This window comes from Sceloporus undulatus, chromosome 5, assembly GCF_019175285.1.
Source record: "Sceloporus undulatus isolate JIND9_A2432 ecotype Alabama chromosome 5, SceUnd_v1.1, whole genome shotgun sequence".
NCBI lineage: Eukaryota > Metazoa > Chordata > Lepidosauria > Squamata > Phrynosomatidae > Sceloporus > Sceloporus undulatus.
In genome coordinates this window covers 61300709-61319413 of record NC_056526.1, presented here as the reverse complement: position 1 = coordinate 61319413, position 18705 = coordinate 61300709, and the positions used below count along the sequence as shown (strand labels likewise).

Genomic DNA, 18705 nt, shown 5'->3' with positions numbered 1-18705 from the left:
TTCAATTTGGTGTAGACTTTGGTTTAGACTTTTTTAAATGCAAGTAACCTTTAAGATCTGATCTTAGGAAAGCTCATAATTAGAGCAGTATATGGCTTCCAGAATTTAACTAGTACAGGATTAGTCATGCTACACATTCTTAAAAACACACAGTACAGCTGAGTACGTATTTGCTTTCATGGTGAATTCTGCCCTCTGTCCTTCCCCCCCTCCCCAAAAAACCCCAGGAGATTGTAGCCATTTACCACTGTTAAGCACTTCAGATTAATCAAATAAAGTTTCAGCTTTATGGCCTCTTGTTCTTGGCATATACAAGGGTAAGACAACCTTCCACCTATGTATGTGTTTTTGTGGGTCAATGTGGAAGGCAGTATTCACTTTCTCTTCTGAAATTACCATACAACAGCACACACACCCCAACACACATACAGCTATTCCAGGGTTGGTGGAGTGGAGGAGGGTTCAGAGAAGCATCACCATGGCCAGACATGAAATCATTACATCATCCACTGAGCACTCTGTAGGACCTTGGCAGATGATGTAATCATTTCACATTTGGCTAAGGGAACATGGTCAGATGTACCTCCAATTTTCTCCTTCTGCTTTCCACCAACCATGAAATGGATATGAGGGAGGCTGCAGTGTCCCTATGATAAGTCCGGGGAGTGATGAATGGCCAGTTGTAACACACTACACTGAGCTCAACAGGATTCTGGATAATGTATGTGCATGCTTTATCTTTCAAAATATAATTTTTAAGTCCATCTAGTCACTGAAGAGCACCACAACATCATTTACTCAGAATTTCTGAATGAAAACTTAAGAGGTGAAATTTTATATCAAAGACTTTGTTTAATGCACAAATAAATTCAAGATGCTTACTGTTCACTGTAAGCTTAGCTTTGACAGAGTAGGACGAGCCAAAGTGATTTGAAATGACACATTGGTATTTCCCTTCATTACTGAATTCAACATTGCGTAGCCTGAGAATGGTGGTGTACTCCATCACTTCACCACCCTGTGCTCTGAGATGCGCATAATTCTCCATCTCAGCATCATGCAGCAGCTCATTGTCTTTTTTCCATGCAAAAGTCATTGGAGAATCACTGCTGCTGGCTGCCGAACATACAAAACTTAAATTTGAACCCTTGATTGCTGCTTGAGTTTCAGGCTGGACAGTTATTTGTGGCTTTGGAAAATCATCTGCAAATATAAAAGCAAATAAAACCAAACAGGAATAAGGTCCCATTATTTTGTGTTAGAGTAACAGAAAGAGGGGGAAAGTGAGAAACTGGAGGTTTTGCCAATGAATTTTACTATGTATTATTTTTGAATCGAATAGGCTTTTTTTTTTAATCAAATAACTATATAATGTCATTTTTACAATCTGTAAATTACACTCTTCAAGAATTTTTTTAAGTAATGGACAGGTTGCATCTGCACTGCAGAAATAAAGCAGTTTAACACAGCTTTAACTGCCATGGCTTAATATGCTATGGAATTCTGAGATTTATATTTTTGTGAGATATTTAGCTTTCTTTATCAGAGAACTCTGGTGCCACAACAAAGTACAAATTCCAAGATTCCATAGCATTGAGCCATGACAGTGAAGGCAGTGTCAAACTGCATTATTTCTGCAGTGCAGATACAGCCTTAGCAGAACACAAGAGAGTTTGGCTATAGGTATGTTTCGGACAATAGCTGACTGGTGGTGCTGAAGGGAAATGTAGGCCAAAACATTTGGTGAGCCAAAGATTCTCTACCTTTGGTCATTAGCCTCCAGTGGGAAGTATGGAGTTCTGTGTCATAGCCATCTCCCTGGTCTGATACCTTGGGTGCACCTACATTGTAGCAATAAAGCAGTTTCGCACCACTTTAAGTGCTCTAGCTCCATCCTATAGAATCTGGGATTTGTAATTGTACAAAGTCTTTCATGGCCTCTGCTAAAGAATACTGATTCCTCACAAAACTACAAATCCAACGATCCAGTAGGATGGAGCCATGGCAGTGAAGGTGTTGTCAAATGCTATTATTTCTACAGCGTAGACGCACTCTTTGTCATTGGTTCAGCCACTCTTGCTTCCATATTGCTTTTTCACCTCTTTGGGCTGCTGAGAGGCAGAGTAGTGACTCTGGCATCCATGGCATACTAGTTGCCAATTTCTACTACATAAAATGTGATGGTCATATTTACAAGTTCACTAGTAAATCAGTAAGATTATTTTATATTTAGGTGTTATGGCACGTTTCAACACTCACTTTTAGTTTGAAAGAAATTGCCTTTGGGTATGAAATTTAGTATTTTAGATAGCTCTGAGAAGTACAAATTACATCAATTTTGAAATATAACCTATAAGCATACATTTTCCTCTTTGTCAGAATCCTCCTTGTCTGTTTTCTCAGCTTCTTTTCTTCCCAGAATGTTAACCTGGCATGTTGAATTAGCTTCTAAACACACACACACACACACACTTGTTTTCATTAAATTTAGAAAGGCATGTGGTATTTTTCTCCTGCTGAGCAATCATTATAATGAATGCAAGGATGAGTATTTGAATTACGGCCATTCAGCTGCAAGATCTGAGAATTAAGTAGCACACTATTTCCAGACTTCAAATATATCTTTAGGCGGCACTTCCCACTGAAACATTAAAATGATAACTAGGATATGAACATCAAGAAATGTTTATTCAATTCAGTAAATTTGCTCAGCCCACTAAGGAAAACTGATCCCCCCACCTTATTCCTGGTATATGCTGTGTAATAAGATTAATTCAAATAGTAACTCTCTCAATTAGACATGAGGTATTTATTTCAAAATGATTAAGAAGGCAGACTGCTCAGCTGTTGAGGTGCTCAACAGCTGAGTGTCTCCAACTTCAGCTCATTTGTAAGCATGACTCTCTTTAGTATAAGTGATTTTTTGCAGCTCAGTTCCAAGTCCATTAATTGTGTCAATCATGCTTCCTATTCTATTGTTTCATCAGTTATATTTTAGAGCACTTCAGAACAAGTCACAGTTCTGATTGGTTGTTGTGTGCCTTCAAGTTGTTTCTAGCTTGTGGCAATTCTAAGGCAAATGTATCAATGGGTTTTCTTGGGAAGATTTGTTCAAAGGGGGGTTGCCTCTGCTTTCGTCTGAGACTGAGAGAGTTGTCTTGCTCAAAGTCACCCAGTGGGTTGCCATAACCGAGTTGGGATTCGAATGCCATGCCACACTGGCTCTAACCATTCTTTTAACTTCTGTGTTTCTGTTCCCAAGTCTTTGTATTTCAATCAGTTTCTTTCAGTAAGCATGTACCATTGTGTAAGAACTACACAGACTGTGCTACAGGTTCAAGCTGGACACGCACTAGTCCAAACATATCAAACTATGCCAGATTATTTAGAACTGTGCTTACCTAAGTGGTATTCGTATTTTAAGCATATGCATTTGTCACCACAAACCACTGATATTTCCTTTGTACACACTATGTAAGTATGCAACACATGAAATTAAGTCATAAACTGTCATTCCCTATTTGAAATGAAACCACAAACTCTAAATATCCACAGATCAGAGTTCATAAGGAAAGAATGAAAAGGAGTATTTTAACAAAAAAATGTAAAAATTAACCCTTCTAGTTCCGGTAATAAAACCTGATACATTTTCTGTAAAGCAATTCCCTACTTTACCATTGTGTCAATGATTAAAAACATGGGATTTTTGACTTACCACAGACAAACCCATTTAGGCTGACAGTAAAAACATTTCTTCCTTTTAATATCTGAGGATGGGCACAAGTGGCATTTACAAAAGTCTGGAAGTTATTGTCTTCAAGCCACCCAGGTAGCCATTTCAGCTGACAATCACACAGAAGACTTGATGTGTTTAGGTATCTAGAAAGCAAAACAGTTCAAAAGAAAATCCAAACCTTCAGAGTGGCAAGCAATGTTAAATCAAGTCTTACTCTAAGAAAGAAGCAAAACTGAATTTAACAGGGTACTAACATAAGGAAACACCAAAATTAAGCCAAATCTTATGGAGTCATGCAAGGTATTGATTACTTGATTTGCATACTATTCAATCTTTTATCTCATAGAAAACAACTAGATACCAAAAATATAAAATACTTAATACTTAGCAGTATGAGAACTAAATTTCACACAACACTAGGCAGGATCCAAATAGCAAAAGAAAAAAGCTTCATGTGCCCAAAGAGTCTTATGGATCTCTTTTCATCATAGCAAAATATCTACTGACTATGCCTAAAATAGGACTTATTTCTAATCCAGTTTTTCAAATAAGAAAACTTTACAGATATTGTCAACAAACTCCCACACACTGTTGTCTGCCGAAAACATCTGCCCACTATTACTTGTTCATAAAGGAATTTGAAAAGCAAACAGGGCTAAATCCATCATTAATTCTACACAACTTATGGAAATCAGTCAGAGTTAAATTCTCACCAACAAGTCTCGTTAATTTCAGCCACTCTACTCTAAAGTAAAGCTAATGTTACATTTAATCCAGAATTATGCCTACTACTTAATCAGTTTATTTACCCAGAGGCAAACCCATCCAGAAGTACATATGATTGCATGTTACTGGATCAGTATCCTTCCTCCCTAAGACATCCTTTCACAGGAGTGGAAAAATGAATGCCAGTGAAGCATGTATGACCTTTTTGTAATTGCCCTCTGGAAAAAAACTGGAGGAAAGTTGACAGTCACAGGTTATAAGACCTGCACATGTTGGGTCCAACAAAGATACAGAAGTTGGGGATAGCAGTTGGTACAGTCCTCCTAATTTACTGCAAGTCTAGCCTGATGTACTTGGCCACTGGGCTATAAAGTGAGGAAGATTAGCCTTTCATGTTAAACAGAATGTGCAGGGAAAGGAGAAAAATCTAGAACTTCCCCCTTTTTAACCTCATTGTTTTGAGCTCCTTGTCTCTGTCAGCTATGATTGGGTTGAAGAAAAATGATTCCAAGCAGAAGGTGAAATATAGACCTTGGCTCCATTTACCCTATGAAAATAATCTGGGTTATTTCCTTGGTGTTCACAGTTGTCCTAAATGCACTCAGTGTAATTTTGGGAGGGGAGGGCTACCAAAACCCCCACTTAACCTGGGATATTTTTTTCTGAGCTTTCCTGAAAGATCCACATCAATCTGCATCTTTGCAGTGTGAGTACTCTTCCAACTTGATTTGGATCACTCTGTATTGTTCAAGGAAATGGAGGCAACTCCATTTTATCCCGAAACGATGGCATGTGTGAATAACACAAGGGTTAAAATGAGAAGAGATTCATAAACCCAAAAGGTAATGGGAACAACAAGCCCATCTACATCAGTGCAGCGATTGGCATCTGCTCAGGACAAAAAACTGAGTGTGAATCCACCCCCTTGTTAAGTATCCCACTTAATGGCTGAGCAAACATACACATGTTGTGAAGAGATGTTCAGATCTGCTTTGATAAAAAGTGTCCTTGCTTTAGGTGGGTGTAGAAATTGTTTTGATGGAATATTATGCTTGAGTAGGAACTTGTTAGAAGCACAGTGCGCCTGCGCCATACGCGGGCGCGCCATACGCGGCTTGAGCATACGTGCTCAAGCCGCGCGGGGCGGAGCGTCCCATTCATTTGAATGGGCGCGCGCGCCCGTTGCGCCCTGCCCCACCGCCGCGCACGAGCCCCATTTTTTCCAATGGGGCTCGAGCATAGGCGGAATTCGCCTTACGCGGCAGGATCCGGAACGGATCCCCCGCGTAAGGCGAGGACCGACTGCACAATACTTTAATTCCTCTAGATACATGATTCTTTTCTCAGATAATCAATGGCTTGAAGGCTTTCATGGCTAGCATCCATAGTTTTTTGTAGGTTTTTGGGCTATGCAGTCGTGTTCTGGAAGAGTTTATTCCTGATGTTTCATCAGCATCTGTGGCTGGCATCTTCAGAGAATGCTGGCATGGATCACTTCCACTTCCATGCTAGCATTCTCTGAAGATGCCAGCCACAGATGCTAGCAAAACATCAGGAATAAACTCTTCCAGAACACAGCCACACAGCCCAAAAAACCCAGCAAAAACAGTCAACAGCTTGTTTTCATAACTTTCTAAAAACTGTTATACTACTATATAAGAAAAGGTACTAAAGGAACAGAGGCAAACTAGAAATACTTACAGCTCTTTAAGGTTCTTCATTTGTGAAAACGTGTTTCCTTGAATTGACATGATTGCATTGTTACTTAGATCTCTGGGGGGAAATGAGAAAAAATAATACAAATTAAGAGCAAATTCTCAAATTCTGTCCGGAAAAACAAAATGAAACAGCTAAACAAAACCAGCAGCACATGGGGGTTTCCCAGACCATAGTTACAAGGTACAGCAGAATTCATGGAGCTACAGATTAAAGTAAACAACCCTATGTTGAATAAACATTGTTGTACATGTCAGCAACTGTATCAGTAAATATGATTTTCAACTACTTACAGGTGTTCAAGTGCATCCAGACCAGAAAATGCTTTCTTAGTAATTGATCTAATCCTGTTTCCTTGGAGTAGCCTGGGAATATAAATACATAATGTGTAACAGATGCAGTACAATAGGTGCCACATTTTTGAACCCTGCAAGAAAGTCTCTTGATAATTTCTTTTAAGGAACATTTTACAGCACCACGTCTGCTTGCTTTTTAGGCCCTTATGCTGCCACAAAGTTATTTCATCCCCTAAATCTATACATGCCTTCTGGTTCAATAGCTACAGAGATGAAGGCATTTCAAATATGTTTAACGTATATAATTTGATAAAACAAAGCATTTATTTTAGGAATAGATCTAACCATCTCTTATTTTCACATCTGTGCATTCTGAAATAAGTCTTTACATTCTAATGAAAGCATTTCTGGTACATGCTTATCTAATGCTATCCTTGACCAGGCTTTCAACAACCTGACTCTCCTTAATTTCAATTGATCCTACAGGAAAAATTATGATACTATGTTTAATTTCAAAAGAAGGTAATATTTATTTTATTTATTCCACTATACATTGTGTCAAAACAAAAATTCCTAGGGTGACCAACAATTTAAAGCAGAAGAGTATAAGAAGACAAGTCCCACGTCCTGTATGATGGTCCAAAAGGTTTTTATTTATTAAAAAGCCCAATGAATTTCAGCCTTGTCACCAATTGGCCTTCTTCAGGGGCTATTATAAAATAAATAACAAAACATTTATTATTAACACATAAATCACCTCTAAAACATAATTTCTTAAAAATAAAATAATATCTATTATTCATATTATTGTATACATACCCATTACTAGAAATTTCTGGAGTTTCAGTCTGCACTCTCAATCAAAGTGGACCCGCTGAGGATTAGAAGGAAGGGACTAGGACTACCAGTGGGTTCATATTTAAGGATTTTTTGAAATGGCTTCATCAAATAAAACGAATGAGAAAATGTATGGTGCAATCTGTCACCAAAGTTATTCAGTTCTGTTCTATCTGGCTAATGCTAGATGACAGTCATTTTGATTTAGAGTGCAGACTGCAATTCCAGATTTTTAAAAAAAATATTTTCCCCTCCTTTTTCTGTATTTAAATCTGTCTATGGTCACTCCTCTAAGGGAACTGGAAGAACAAAAATAATTCTTTGTCTGTCTTTAAATGTATGGTCTCTTCTCTAAGGGAATTGAAAGAACAAAAATACTTGTGGCAATTCATGTTTATGCTCCTAGGTGTACTGAAATGAAAATCCCCATCTTTACTTATATACAGTAGTAAAGTTATACTCACAGCCATTTAAGTTTGTCAAGTCCAGAGAATGCACCATTCATATCTTCAATTGTCCATGAGATTTCATTTCGTTTAAGATCTCTAAAGTGAGAAAGTTAAACGCAAGATTTGAAAAGTGACAGATAACATTTAAAATAATAACAGCAATTCAATTCATAGAAAGGAATACGTTAGGAATCCAACAACACCTGATCTAAATGTTTTACCCAATTAAAACACAGAAAGCTAACATATATTAATTCCACTAAGCTCTCCATCAGAGGTCATTTTTCATAGGCACCTCTGTGAGCCTTATGCATTTTCAAAAAAACATTTGAAACCCAATGGTACTGGTCTCTATTATGTTATCTTGTTACATCATAATTTTATTGCTTTTACTAATATGATTTTTTGTTAAAAAAATTTGTGAGTCCTCTTGGTATGGACAAATAGCTAAGAAAGCTGATAATCAATAAAATCCTGCCTCGATCTGCAGGGAGAGGTTGGAAATATAAATAAAATTTATTATTATTATTATTATTATTATTATTATTATCATTATTAGTGGCTAAAATTTGTGCCAATAAATATGAATTATAGCCAAGAGAAAATATTTCATACATCCAAGATGCTTCCTGCTAGAAAAGAAGCTATGAACAAAGTCTTCAAGCACTGAAGCAACAGAATTCAAAAGATCAGAAATCTATCCTGAACTGTACATGCTACAATTATCAGCCCAGTGCAGAAGCTCACAGAGTGGAGTTTGTGTCTTGTAAACCTCAGCACGCATATCTCGAGAATGCTGAACAAACTGTTAAGCAGTGTTGGATAAAACAACAATAAAGCCCTCCACAGCAAATATCTAGCCATTCTACCCAATACTGTTCTCTTCAATCTCATTGTATTAGCTACTATATACCTATGTCTATTATGTAAGATAGTTCCCAGGAAAACAGGTAAAATTCAGAGCTAGAGACCAAAATCCTGTTGTGACATTATGCCAGCATAACCTCAGTATATTTTACATGTTTGCATCAGGAGGTATCCAGAATCTCCTTATGCAAGCAGTTCCCATTCACTGCTTCAAGGGTTGGTTTCAAGTGTTCAGGAACAGAATCACTCCCAGAATGAGCTGGAACACTTAATGGAACAGCCACTAAAATAGCCTTAAATGATCACTGGAATGTTGCCCAGATTGTTAGCAATGAACTACATCTTGGCAAGTGCTGAGGTAGCCAAATATTGACTGACTATGCTTATATCCCAACTTTCTTTCAATAAGCATGATGTATGCAACTCTTCCTTTTTTTATCTTCACAGCAACCCTATGAAGGTTGAAAGAGAATAGCTGGCCCAAATTCACTAAGTATACTCCCTGGCTCAGTGGGGACTTGAACTCAAGATATCTGATGTCCCAGCACAACATTTTTAGCATAACACACTTGATAATCCTCAATACAGAAGACAGAGTTCACAGAGTAGATCAAATAGAGGGAGCTGCCATTCTCCTTTATACCGTGACAACACAGGATGTTATTACAGTGTAGCATGTTTCATACAATGCTTGCAGTTTTGCGAAAGGATCATGAATTCATTTAGTCCCTTTCTCACTTTTTAAAATGGCGCGCACACACACACACACACACACACACAGAGAGAGAGAGAGAGAGAGAGAAAGAAAGAAAGAAAGAAAGAAAGAAAGAAAAGGAGAGGGAGAGGGGGAGAGAGAGAGGAGAGGGAGAGGGCGAGAGAGAGAGAGAGAAAGGGAGAGAGATACAGTATGACTGTTACGGCACCAAATTAATTTCTGGATTTTTTTTGTTACAAGAATAAAGTTTATAGCAGTCACCTGCACCTGAAAGCAACTGTGGGAAGAACTGGACAAGACTATGATTGGTTCAAATTAAAAAAAGGGTCTGTAGAAATGAAAACGAATATGCATTTATCACCCGGCCTTCTTTCACATGCTTCTCAGACCTACTTAAAATAGACAGACTTCAGCATAGCATACATTTCTTTTTAACCCTTTCAGAATAACTTACAAGGTTTGTAAACTGGATAGCCCCCGGAAGGCACAATCAGCAATGTAGCTTACTTTGTTGTTCCCAATGTTCAGCCTCACCAGTAGACTTAAGCCAACAAAACTTGAATCCTCTAGTCTTGCTAAATTATTATATGTTAAGTCCCTGTGAGTTTGAGAAGGGGAGAAATGTTTGTTTTAATCAACATTAATAAGGCATTCAAACATAACACAAAGCTATTCCTTAATTAGTTTTATCCCCATTAATTTTAATATAGGTTTGAGCAACATTTTCCATTATGCATAATATTATTGCAAAATAGGCTTTTATGTGAAAATTACACTCACAAAGGCCAAGCAGAGCTGCTAACAAAGAATGGAAAAAACTCACAGCAAACTATAATTGTATTGGAAACATACACACACACACACACACACACACACACCTTGTCATTGTCAAAACTTTGTTACTAGAAAAGAAAAAGAAAAAATCACAGACCAGTAACAAGGTGGTCATATTTTGGTTTGTAACCTAGTCTTAAAAATGGAAGAAAGTTTTAAAAATACAAAACCACTACTCACAGCTCACTGAGTTTTTGACAAAACTCCCAGGCATCAGGACTGATCCTGCTGATAGCATTCTGGCTAAGATGGAGCTGCTGTAACATCAGCAAGCCATAAAGCCAGCCTTTGGTAATCTCTGTTAGGTTGTTATGATCCAGCTGCCTGCACATATAAAAAAAAAAAAAATACCAAGTTTTATATTTTTTTAACAAGATAGTGATCACTCATGTCATAAGACATGAGGTTTCTCTAGGTTACATAAACCAATTTTTTTTAAAGTTGATCATCTATACATTTATATTGCTACCTAAACCGAGCAAATTAACCATAGAATTCAGAAAGGTTCTCCCTTGAAGTCTATGGAACTATATACTTACAGTATTTCCATGTTACTCAATCCCCAGAAAGCTCCATCCATGAGCCTAGCTAGTCCATTTCTTTGTATTCTTAATGATTTCAAAGAAGGGAGTCCTTGAAAAGTAAGCCCATCTATTTTTCTAATTTTGTTGCGGTTCATTTCTCTGAGGAAAAAAAAATATTTATCCCAAGTTAGCAAAAATAAATACAGTGGTGCCTCGGGTTACGAAAGTAATTCGTTCCGCGGCCGCTTTCGTAACCCGAAAAGCCTTCGTAAGCCGAATTGCCATAGGCGCTAATGGGGAAAAGCCGCGTTTCGTGCGAAAAAGCGCCGAAAAGCACCAAAAATTTTCTTCGTAACCCGAAAATACATTCGTAACCCGGAACAATGATTTTCAATGGGATTTTTTCGTATCCCGAAAATTTCGTAACCTGGGTATTTCGTATCCCGAGGTACCACTGTACACAGTTTCTAAAATAAGCACAGCCTTCCAATAGTGAATGTACACACACGTGTCCATTCTAGACTGCTTTGCTCTATCCTCAGGATGTAACCAACAAATCTTCCTAGCTTCTTTTTTTGTGTTACTTGCAACTAAAAATCTGTGACACTCCAGTGGCTACAATCCTGTCTTGTTTGTGTGTCCTCATCCAATCTTTAACCACCACCACTTCATCTTCCTCTTTCCTCATACACTGACTTTCTTCCATACTCCAAGAAGGCTTTTAGCCTATTACCTTTCTGTCCTTGGTTTCTTTTGGTTCTCTTCTAATGTCATTCTTTTTTCTCTTTGCACAAGTCCATCTATTGTCCATCCCATTTCAATCATTTACTATTTTTAGGCTAACTCTCAGATCAACATTTTTATATCTGCAAATCAAACTTCTTTCCATTCATGCTCTTTAGCAATGTCTTCCTCAAAAGAGCTCCTGAACACCAGCTTAACCTGGCTGCTTCATGACCACTTGATGTTCTTCTACCCCATTTTTCCTGGGCTAAAGTCATTCAGAGCATCCACTTTCAAATTTGCCTCCCAAAGGCATCACAGCAGCAAGGAGGCCAATTTACTTTCAGAGAGGGCTGGGGAACCAAACTAACTGCAAACGTTCAGGCTGGGATACACCCGCATAGGACAGCTTCTCTCTTCAGGAGAGCCAGATCACTCTATCAAACTGTTGAATACTTTACAAGTAACAACAGAGAAAGAAGGAAAGGAAATACCACAACTTTCTAATGCACCGAGTCAAAATAATGAACAACAATATAATAACACTCTACGGGTATTATTCCAAGAAAGCCTTTCCTAACCTTATACTTTTCAGGTATTTTGAACATGCTGGCTGGGGATGATGGGATCTGAATTCCAACACATCTGGAAGGTTTCAAGTAGAGGAAAGCCTCTCCAGTCAAAGCAAGCACATCAAACTGACATAAGAGTTTAGAACAAGACTGAATCACAAGAATTGTGCTTCTGATCTGTCAGAAATTTCCCTGCCCTTATGTAGTTATCATCAGCATTGATGTTCAAACACTGTCAGATTAATGTAAAACAATTAGGTAGTTAGATGATTCACTTACAGATGTTGGAGTTGGGGGAGTTTGAACATCTTTTGAGGAATAGATGAAATTCGGTTCCTGTTCAGTTTTAGTACTTGGAGTGTACTAGACAAATTGTCAAAAGTTCCAGGTTCCAAGGAGACTATTCGATTATTATTAATGTGGCTGTGGAAATAATGACAGAATTAACATCTTGGAAATGCTGGAAGATTGTATAATAATACCTCATTTCTAGTACCTTGTAACTATTATTTCTGACTGGAAACACTTAACAAGCACTTTTAATCTTCCACTCCTAAAGTTTACTTTGGCTGGCTCTCAAGACATAGGGAAGCACTGATATTTATCCAATGGAAATGTTATTTCTAAGATTCAAAGATATTTGAATAAATTAAAAATTCAGCTGAAAATATTACAATGAAATTTTTAAGAAATAGTTTTTCTACATTAGTCTCCAGGATTTATAATTTTATAAAGATTGACTACTATTTTCAGCAAACTATTTTTTTTTTAAAAAAATGTATAGCTTGTCCCGTTTCACAGGAAATGAAGAACACATTACAAAAACAAAATGCAGACAAATACAATTTCTAAAATAATAGAAATACAAATTATTACATTCAAAGAGAATGTATAAGACACTAAATGGGAAATGGGAGTTATTTATCTGTTAACAACAACAAAAATCTATCACTTTTGACAATACCTGAAAAAAACTTAGATTAGCATTAAAAGGACTGATCAATCAGTGTATTGATTAAAATACATTGTTGTTTGCATTAATAATGTCACTGACAGTGCTTGAAAAAATCTGTATACAGTGGACCCTCAATATCAATGGACATCCCACCCGTTGATCATCATGCAAATGGCATTATACAATGGCAATGCATGCATGCAGGAGCATTGACACTGGTACGTGCACATCTCTGTCCACTATGTATTATGGGACTTGAGCTTCTGCATTTTTCCCATCTGCAGGGGCCTCCAGAACTGAACCTCATGGATGGGAAGGGCCCACTGTACTATACTATCCAATAGTATACAGTCACTCCTTCTTGAATATGTATGCAGAAGTTACCTCCACTATTTGCAGTGGCACACACTCCTGGCACGCGCATCTGTGAAGTGCGTACGGAGTGCGCTCCATTCAAGCCTATGGGACTTGAATAAGTACAAGCCTCTGTTTTTGCAGGGGTGTCCGGAACGGATCCCTGTGAGAACTGAGGGTGTTGCCCTATATAGATCGTTACTTTCTTCATACACTGACCTTGCCATATATTGGTACTGCTCATATCCAATTGTTAAACATAAAAGCTCATCAGCTTCAGGATTCAGGTTTACCTTGAAAAGGTAAAGGTGAGCCTTTATGTTCATTAATATAGACTGTATGAGAATCCTTACTCAAATATAAATCCAATGTGTGTCTGTGTTGGTGGGGATGATGGATAAAACTGTTTCATTTGCTAGAAAATAACATACACAGCAGGCCCTCTGTATTGGCAAGGGTTTGATGCTGCTCCCCATCCCCATGCTAAAAAACACAAACAATTGTGCCTTATGTTATGTAATAATATGGGATGTGGCAATCTGTGCGCAGTCAAATTTGCAGATCAGAAGCTCATCGATAGGTAGAGCCCATTTTACTATGGAAAAATATTTTTCCTGTTTTAAAAGTACCACACACACCGCTTTCAAAGCCTCTAAACAGTATTTGGTAATGGAAAAAGGTGTGTGTGTATTTTCTATGTAACTGTATTGGTAAACATAGTTGAGGGACCTAATATAGTGTCCTCTTACAGGAAGAAAAAGTCTTTGAATCCAGTGGATCCTAGCCTACTTCTGACTCAACCATTCAAGGTCTTTTCATCATCAACATTAGCAGAAATACTGTTAGTGTTGATGAGACAGCTCACCCTCTCCCATTTCAGATTTTCTCTTCCTCATTGAACCCTCTTCAGTCAATGTATTATAATTTAAGAAAACCTTTTATATGAGTCTCTCTCTCTCTCACTCTATCTCTCTCTCCAGGTTGAGCATTCCTCAAAATCTAAAATATCCAAAAATCCAAACTGTTCATATGGATGGCTGAGATACTGACACCTTTGCTTTCTGATGGTTCGATGTATACAAAGTTTGTTTCATGCACAAAATTATTAAAAAATAACATATATGTAATTATCTCCAGGCTACACTTAAAAGGTATATACAAAACCCTATTTAGTCCAAATAGGTCGCAGTATGTATATGCACATATTCCAAAATCTGAAAAAAGAAGAAGAAAGAAATCCAAAATACTTCTACTCCCAAGCATTTTGAATAAAGGATGACAGACAGCAGGGCATAGTGGTTGACTATGACTCTAGCAACCAGAGTTTGAATCCTTGATCAGCCATGGAAACCCACTGGGTGATCTGGGTCTGGAAATCATGCCTTTTGAGGTGTGGCTTAGGGAGCTGAGTATGTTTAGCCTGGAGAAAGGGATGACATGACAGCCATGTTTAAATATTTGAATACTGAAGATGGAGGAAACTTGTTTTCTGCTCCTCTAGAGCCTAGGGCCGTGATGGCGAACCTATGGCACACGTGCCACGGGTGGCATGCGACGCCATTTCGCCAGGCACGGGGCGAGGGAGAAGGTGGAACGGGCGTGTGCCCATTCCACCTCCTCTCTGCCATTTTCGAGCCTCCCGCTGTTTCTCGGGAAGCCAGAAAATGGTGCTTGGGAGGAGGCGACAGAGGCGCGCATGCGCCTGTCTCCTCCTCCCAGCCCTCTTCCCTCCCGGCTTCCCTTCGCTCTGCTCAAAAGGGCTCCATGGAGCCCTTTAGCGCAGAGCGAAGAGCCGAAGGATAGGGAGCTGGGACGCGTTGCCAGCCTCCTTTCCCTTGGCCTCCCTTCGCTCCCCACTAAAGGGCTCCTTGGAGCCCTTTAGCGCGGAGCGAAGAGCCAAAGGGAAAGCCCAAGCCCTTCCCTTCAGCCTCCCTCCGCTTCTGCCGAAAGGGCCCCATGGAGCCCTTTCAGCTGAAGGAAGAGGCGGAAAAGAAGGGCCTGGGACGGGTTCCCGGTCCCCTTCTCCTCGGCCACCCTTTCCTTGGAGTGAACGGGTCCCTTGGAGCTGTCCTCCAGGACTGTTTGGCGGCCTTGACAGCCCAAAGGTACTCTCAGAGGCTGGCAAAACCCGGAGCGGGAGCCCAACGGCTCCGCCGCTGGGCACCAACCTCTGAGGACTGTTTGCCGGCCTCTGGGAATCCCTTTGGGGCTGTCAGAGGCCGGAAAACCCCGGAGGAAGGAACCCAACGGCTCCCGCCGCTGGGCGCCATCCTCCGAGGACTATTTGCTGGCCTCTGACAGCCCCAAAGGGACTCTCAGAGGCAGATAAACAGTCCTTGGAGGACAGCACGCTGTCCTCCAAAGCCAATTTGCTGGTCTCTGAGATTCCCAAAGGGACCCTTTGAGGCCAGCAAATGCCGGGGGGGGGGAGGGGGACAGAAGCTCCGCCCCCTGGGAGCGAGACCTCCGCCCCTGGCACCCAGCCCCCGTCCTGTCAAAAGTCCGGGCTGCTGCTTACGTCATGGATGATTGACATGAATTTTGAAGCGGCACAACTAGTGGGACAACAACTGTGCCAAAAAAAGAAGCAATTATAGTACAGGGCTCCCCCGGGTTACGAATTTAATTCGTTCCGCGGCGCCATTCGTAACCCGAAAAGCATTCGCAAGCCGAAGCCCCATAGGCGCTAATAGCGAAAGCCGCGATTTGGTGCGAAAAAGCGCCGAAAAGCACCAAATTTTTTTTCGTAACCCGAAATAACCTTCGTAACCCGGAACAATTATTTTTAATGGATTTTTTTTCGTAACCCGGAAATTTCGTAACGCGGCGCATTCGTATCCCGGGGTACCAGTGTAATGAAAATAATGGGGCAATGAAAAAAAAAGCTTTTACATAGGAACTAGGGACCGTGTGGAATTGATTTCCAACACAAAGCAATGGCGAATCAGGAATCGATTTAAACTGCAAGTGGGAATGAGCACTAGGACACAGAGCAATGGATTCAAACTACAGGAAAAGAGACTGCACCTGAACATTAGGAGGAACTTCCTGACACTAAGAGTTGTTTGACAGTGGAACACAAGGCCTTGGAAGGTGGTGGGGTTTCCTACTTTGGAGGTTTTTAAACAGAGGATGTATGATCATCTGCCTTGACTGTGTATTCATCTATGGCAGGGGATTGGACTGGATGGCCCTTGTGGTCCCTTCCAACTCTATGTTTCTATGATCTTGGGCAAGTCACAATCTCTTAGCCTCAGACGAAGGCAAGGGCAAACCCCCTTTGAACAACTCCTGCCAAGAAAACCCTGTGATAGGTTTGCCGTAGGGTCACCATAATTTTGAAATGACTTGAAGGCACAAAACAGCAACAACAACAACATAGTGTAGAATTCAAAGAAACAGCTTTGTTAGCTTAGAAAATCAGTATGCAAAGGGATCTTACAGCACCTTTGCAACTAACTGAAAAACAGAAGTTGGTAGCATGTGCTTTTGTAGATTTGAGCCTACTTCCTCAGATACATCTTTGCAATGTAGTGCAAAGAACATTTCAATCAAATTAAAACCTTTTTTATTTTTTAAAAAGTTTTTACTTACAGGTACTTGAGCACCAAAGGTGGAAATGTTCCCATCTTAAGAAGAGAAATGTTGTTGTTGCTCAGGTCTAAAGTTTCTAGAGACTGAAATGGTTTCAGGTGCTCAGGCAGAATGTCTGAAATCTTATTGCCTGTCCTGTGTTTAAAAAAATATATATAGCAGTCAATACAAATGCATTTTCAGACAAGGTAAAAAATAACTACATTTCTTGAACACTTGATTTTCTTTCAAGCAGCCCTATATGAAAACAGGTTGACTAACAGCAAAATAATATTCATAAAGTATCTAAAGCAGTGTACTATACAATACGGTAGCTTTTTAGATTTATATATAGTATACATTACATTGCTCCGTCATTTTTTTACAACAGTGCCTACACACACACATAGACACACGCTGAATCTCCATTATTCAGAATTCCACTTCTGGTTCCAAGCGTTTCAGATAAAAGAAACTCAAGGTGTGTGTGTGTGCGTGCGTGCCCCCCCAACATACATGATCTCCAATGTGGATTATGAAAATAGATTTGGAAAAGGGAGCTATATAAATAAAAGGAAAAACAGAAAAAACAGATGCTGGACCACAATCTGGAAGCGATTAAGAGTCAACAGAAAGTGCCATGCAGACCAGGTAGGTTTAGAAAATATTTAATCATCATATATTATTTATATAATCACCTAATATGGATTGGATACTTACAAAACCAAAAGGCACTCCTGCCCATAATCTCACAATCTTAAAAAAAGAAGGAAAGAACAAACGAACAAAAGGAGAGAGGACTTGGCAGGAAAGAAAAAACTGTGTAGCACTATATGGAGCAATCATAAGAGTAAGAGAGTAAATAAAAGAATAAAAAGAGCTAAACAATATAATTACTGATCTAAGAAAATGAAATGATGCTTCTAATACTTCCTATTTATAGTAGGAAATTAATTGGAAGTGCAAGCAAGAAGATAGTTTTACACAAATTTCAATAAAAATTATGAAAGATTAACCAAGCCAAATATTTTGAAGGAGGGAAGGAGGGAAAGTATTATATACAAAGAACCATGACAATAGAGGAAGAGTGAGCAGAAACGGCACACACCATATGTAAGAGGAGATATGAACAAAGACTGATATTGAGTAGCAGAAGCTTCTAAGCAAAGGGGGAAGTCAGAGCAAATCACAGAAGACAAGAGAGCTCTGAGTGAAAAGAAGGCCTAGCCAAGACATTGTATTAAGCAGAATATAAAAAACATATAAGGAGAAATTCAAGGAGGACAGCTAAGAAGGAAGAATAATAATAATATTTATTTGTATCCCACCTCTCCCTATCTTGGATCATGAAGAATCTTACAAGAAAGATCTTTGCAATGAAAAGCAACAGAGACATGAGGCAGAAAAAATGGATGAGACGTTTGATCATAATATGGGCATTTGGGCAAGGAGAACAAGATGAGTAGCAGAATTAAGGGCTGAAATAAGATAGGCAATGTAAGCTTGGGAGCCAATAAGAATAGTGACATAATTAAGGCATTTGATGTATAATCATGGGGCGGCTTGGGTGTTTGTTATATAGGGTGGATACCACGGTTTTAGTGTTGTTATATAGGGTGGATACCATGGTTTTAGTGTGGTTTTAATGTCTATAATTTTATACTGGTTTTCGATGATATTTTAATTATTTTATTATATTATATTTTAGATTTTATTTGTGAGCTGCCTTGGGTCCGTTTGGGGAGAAAGGCAGGATAGAAATCAAATAAATACATAATAAATAATTAATTAAGAAGCTAAATAACCAATAAAAGAAGATTTTAAAAGC

The 18705-nt window shown here is 39.0% G+C and overlaps 1 protein-coding gene across 1 annotated transcript in view; it reads right to left on the bottom strand.

Annotated features, from left to right (window-relative positions):
* The window catches only part of LRIG3 (leucine rich repeats and immunoglobulin like domains 3), a 68226-nt gene that overhangs the window by 7390 nt on the left and 42131 nt on the right, over positions 1-18705 (bottom strand). The window contains exons 4-13 of the mRNA XM_042470418.1: positions 16899-17033; positions 12275-12418; positions 10716-10859; positions 10357-10500; positions 9797-9940; positions 7776-7856; positions 6472-6543; positions 6164-6235; positions 3716-3879; positions 883-1203 (exon numbers count right to left, since the gene is read on the bottom strand). Of these exons, the coding sequence (XP_042326352.1) occupies positions 883-1203; positions 3716-3879; positions 6164-6235; positions 6472-6543; positions 7776-7856; positions 9797-9940; positions 10357-10500; positions 10716-10859; positions 12275-12418; positions 16899-17033 (1421 nt within the window). The remainder of the gene's footprint in view (positions 1-882; positions 1204-3715; positions 3880-6163; positions 6236-6471; positions 6544-7775; positions 7857-9796; positions 9941-10356; positions 10501-10715; positions 10860-12274; positions 12419-16898; positions 17034-18705) is intronic.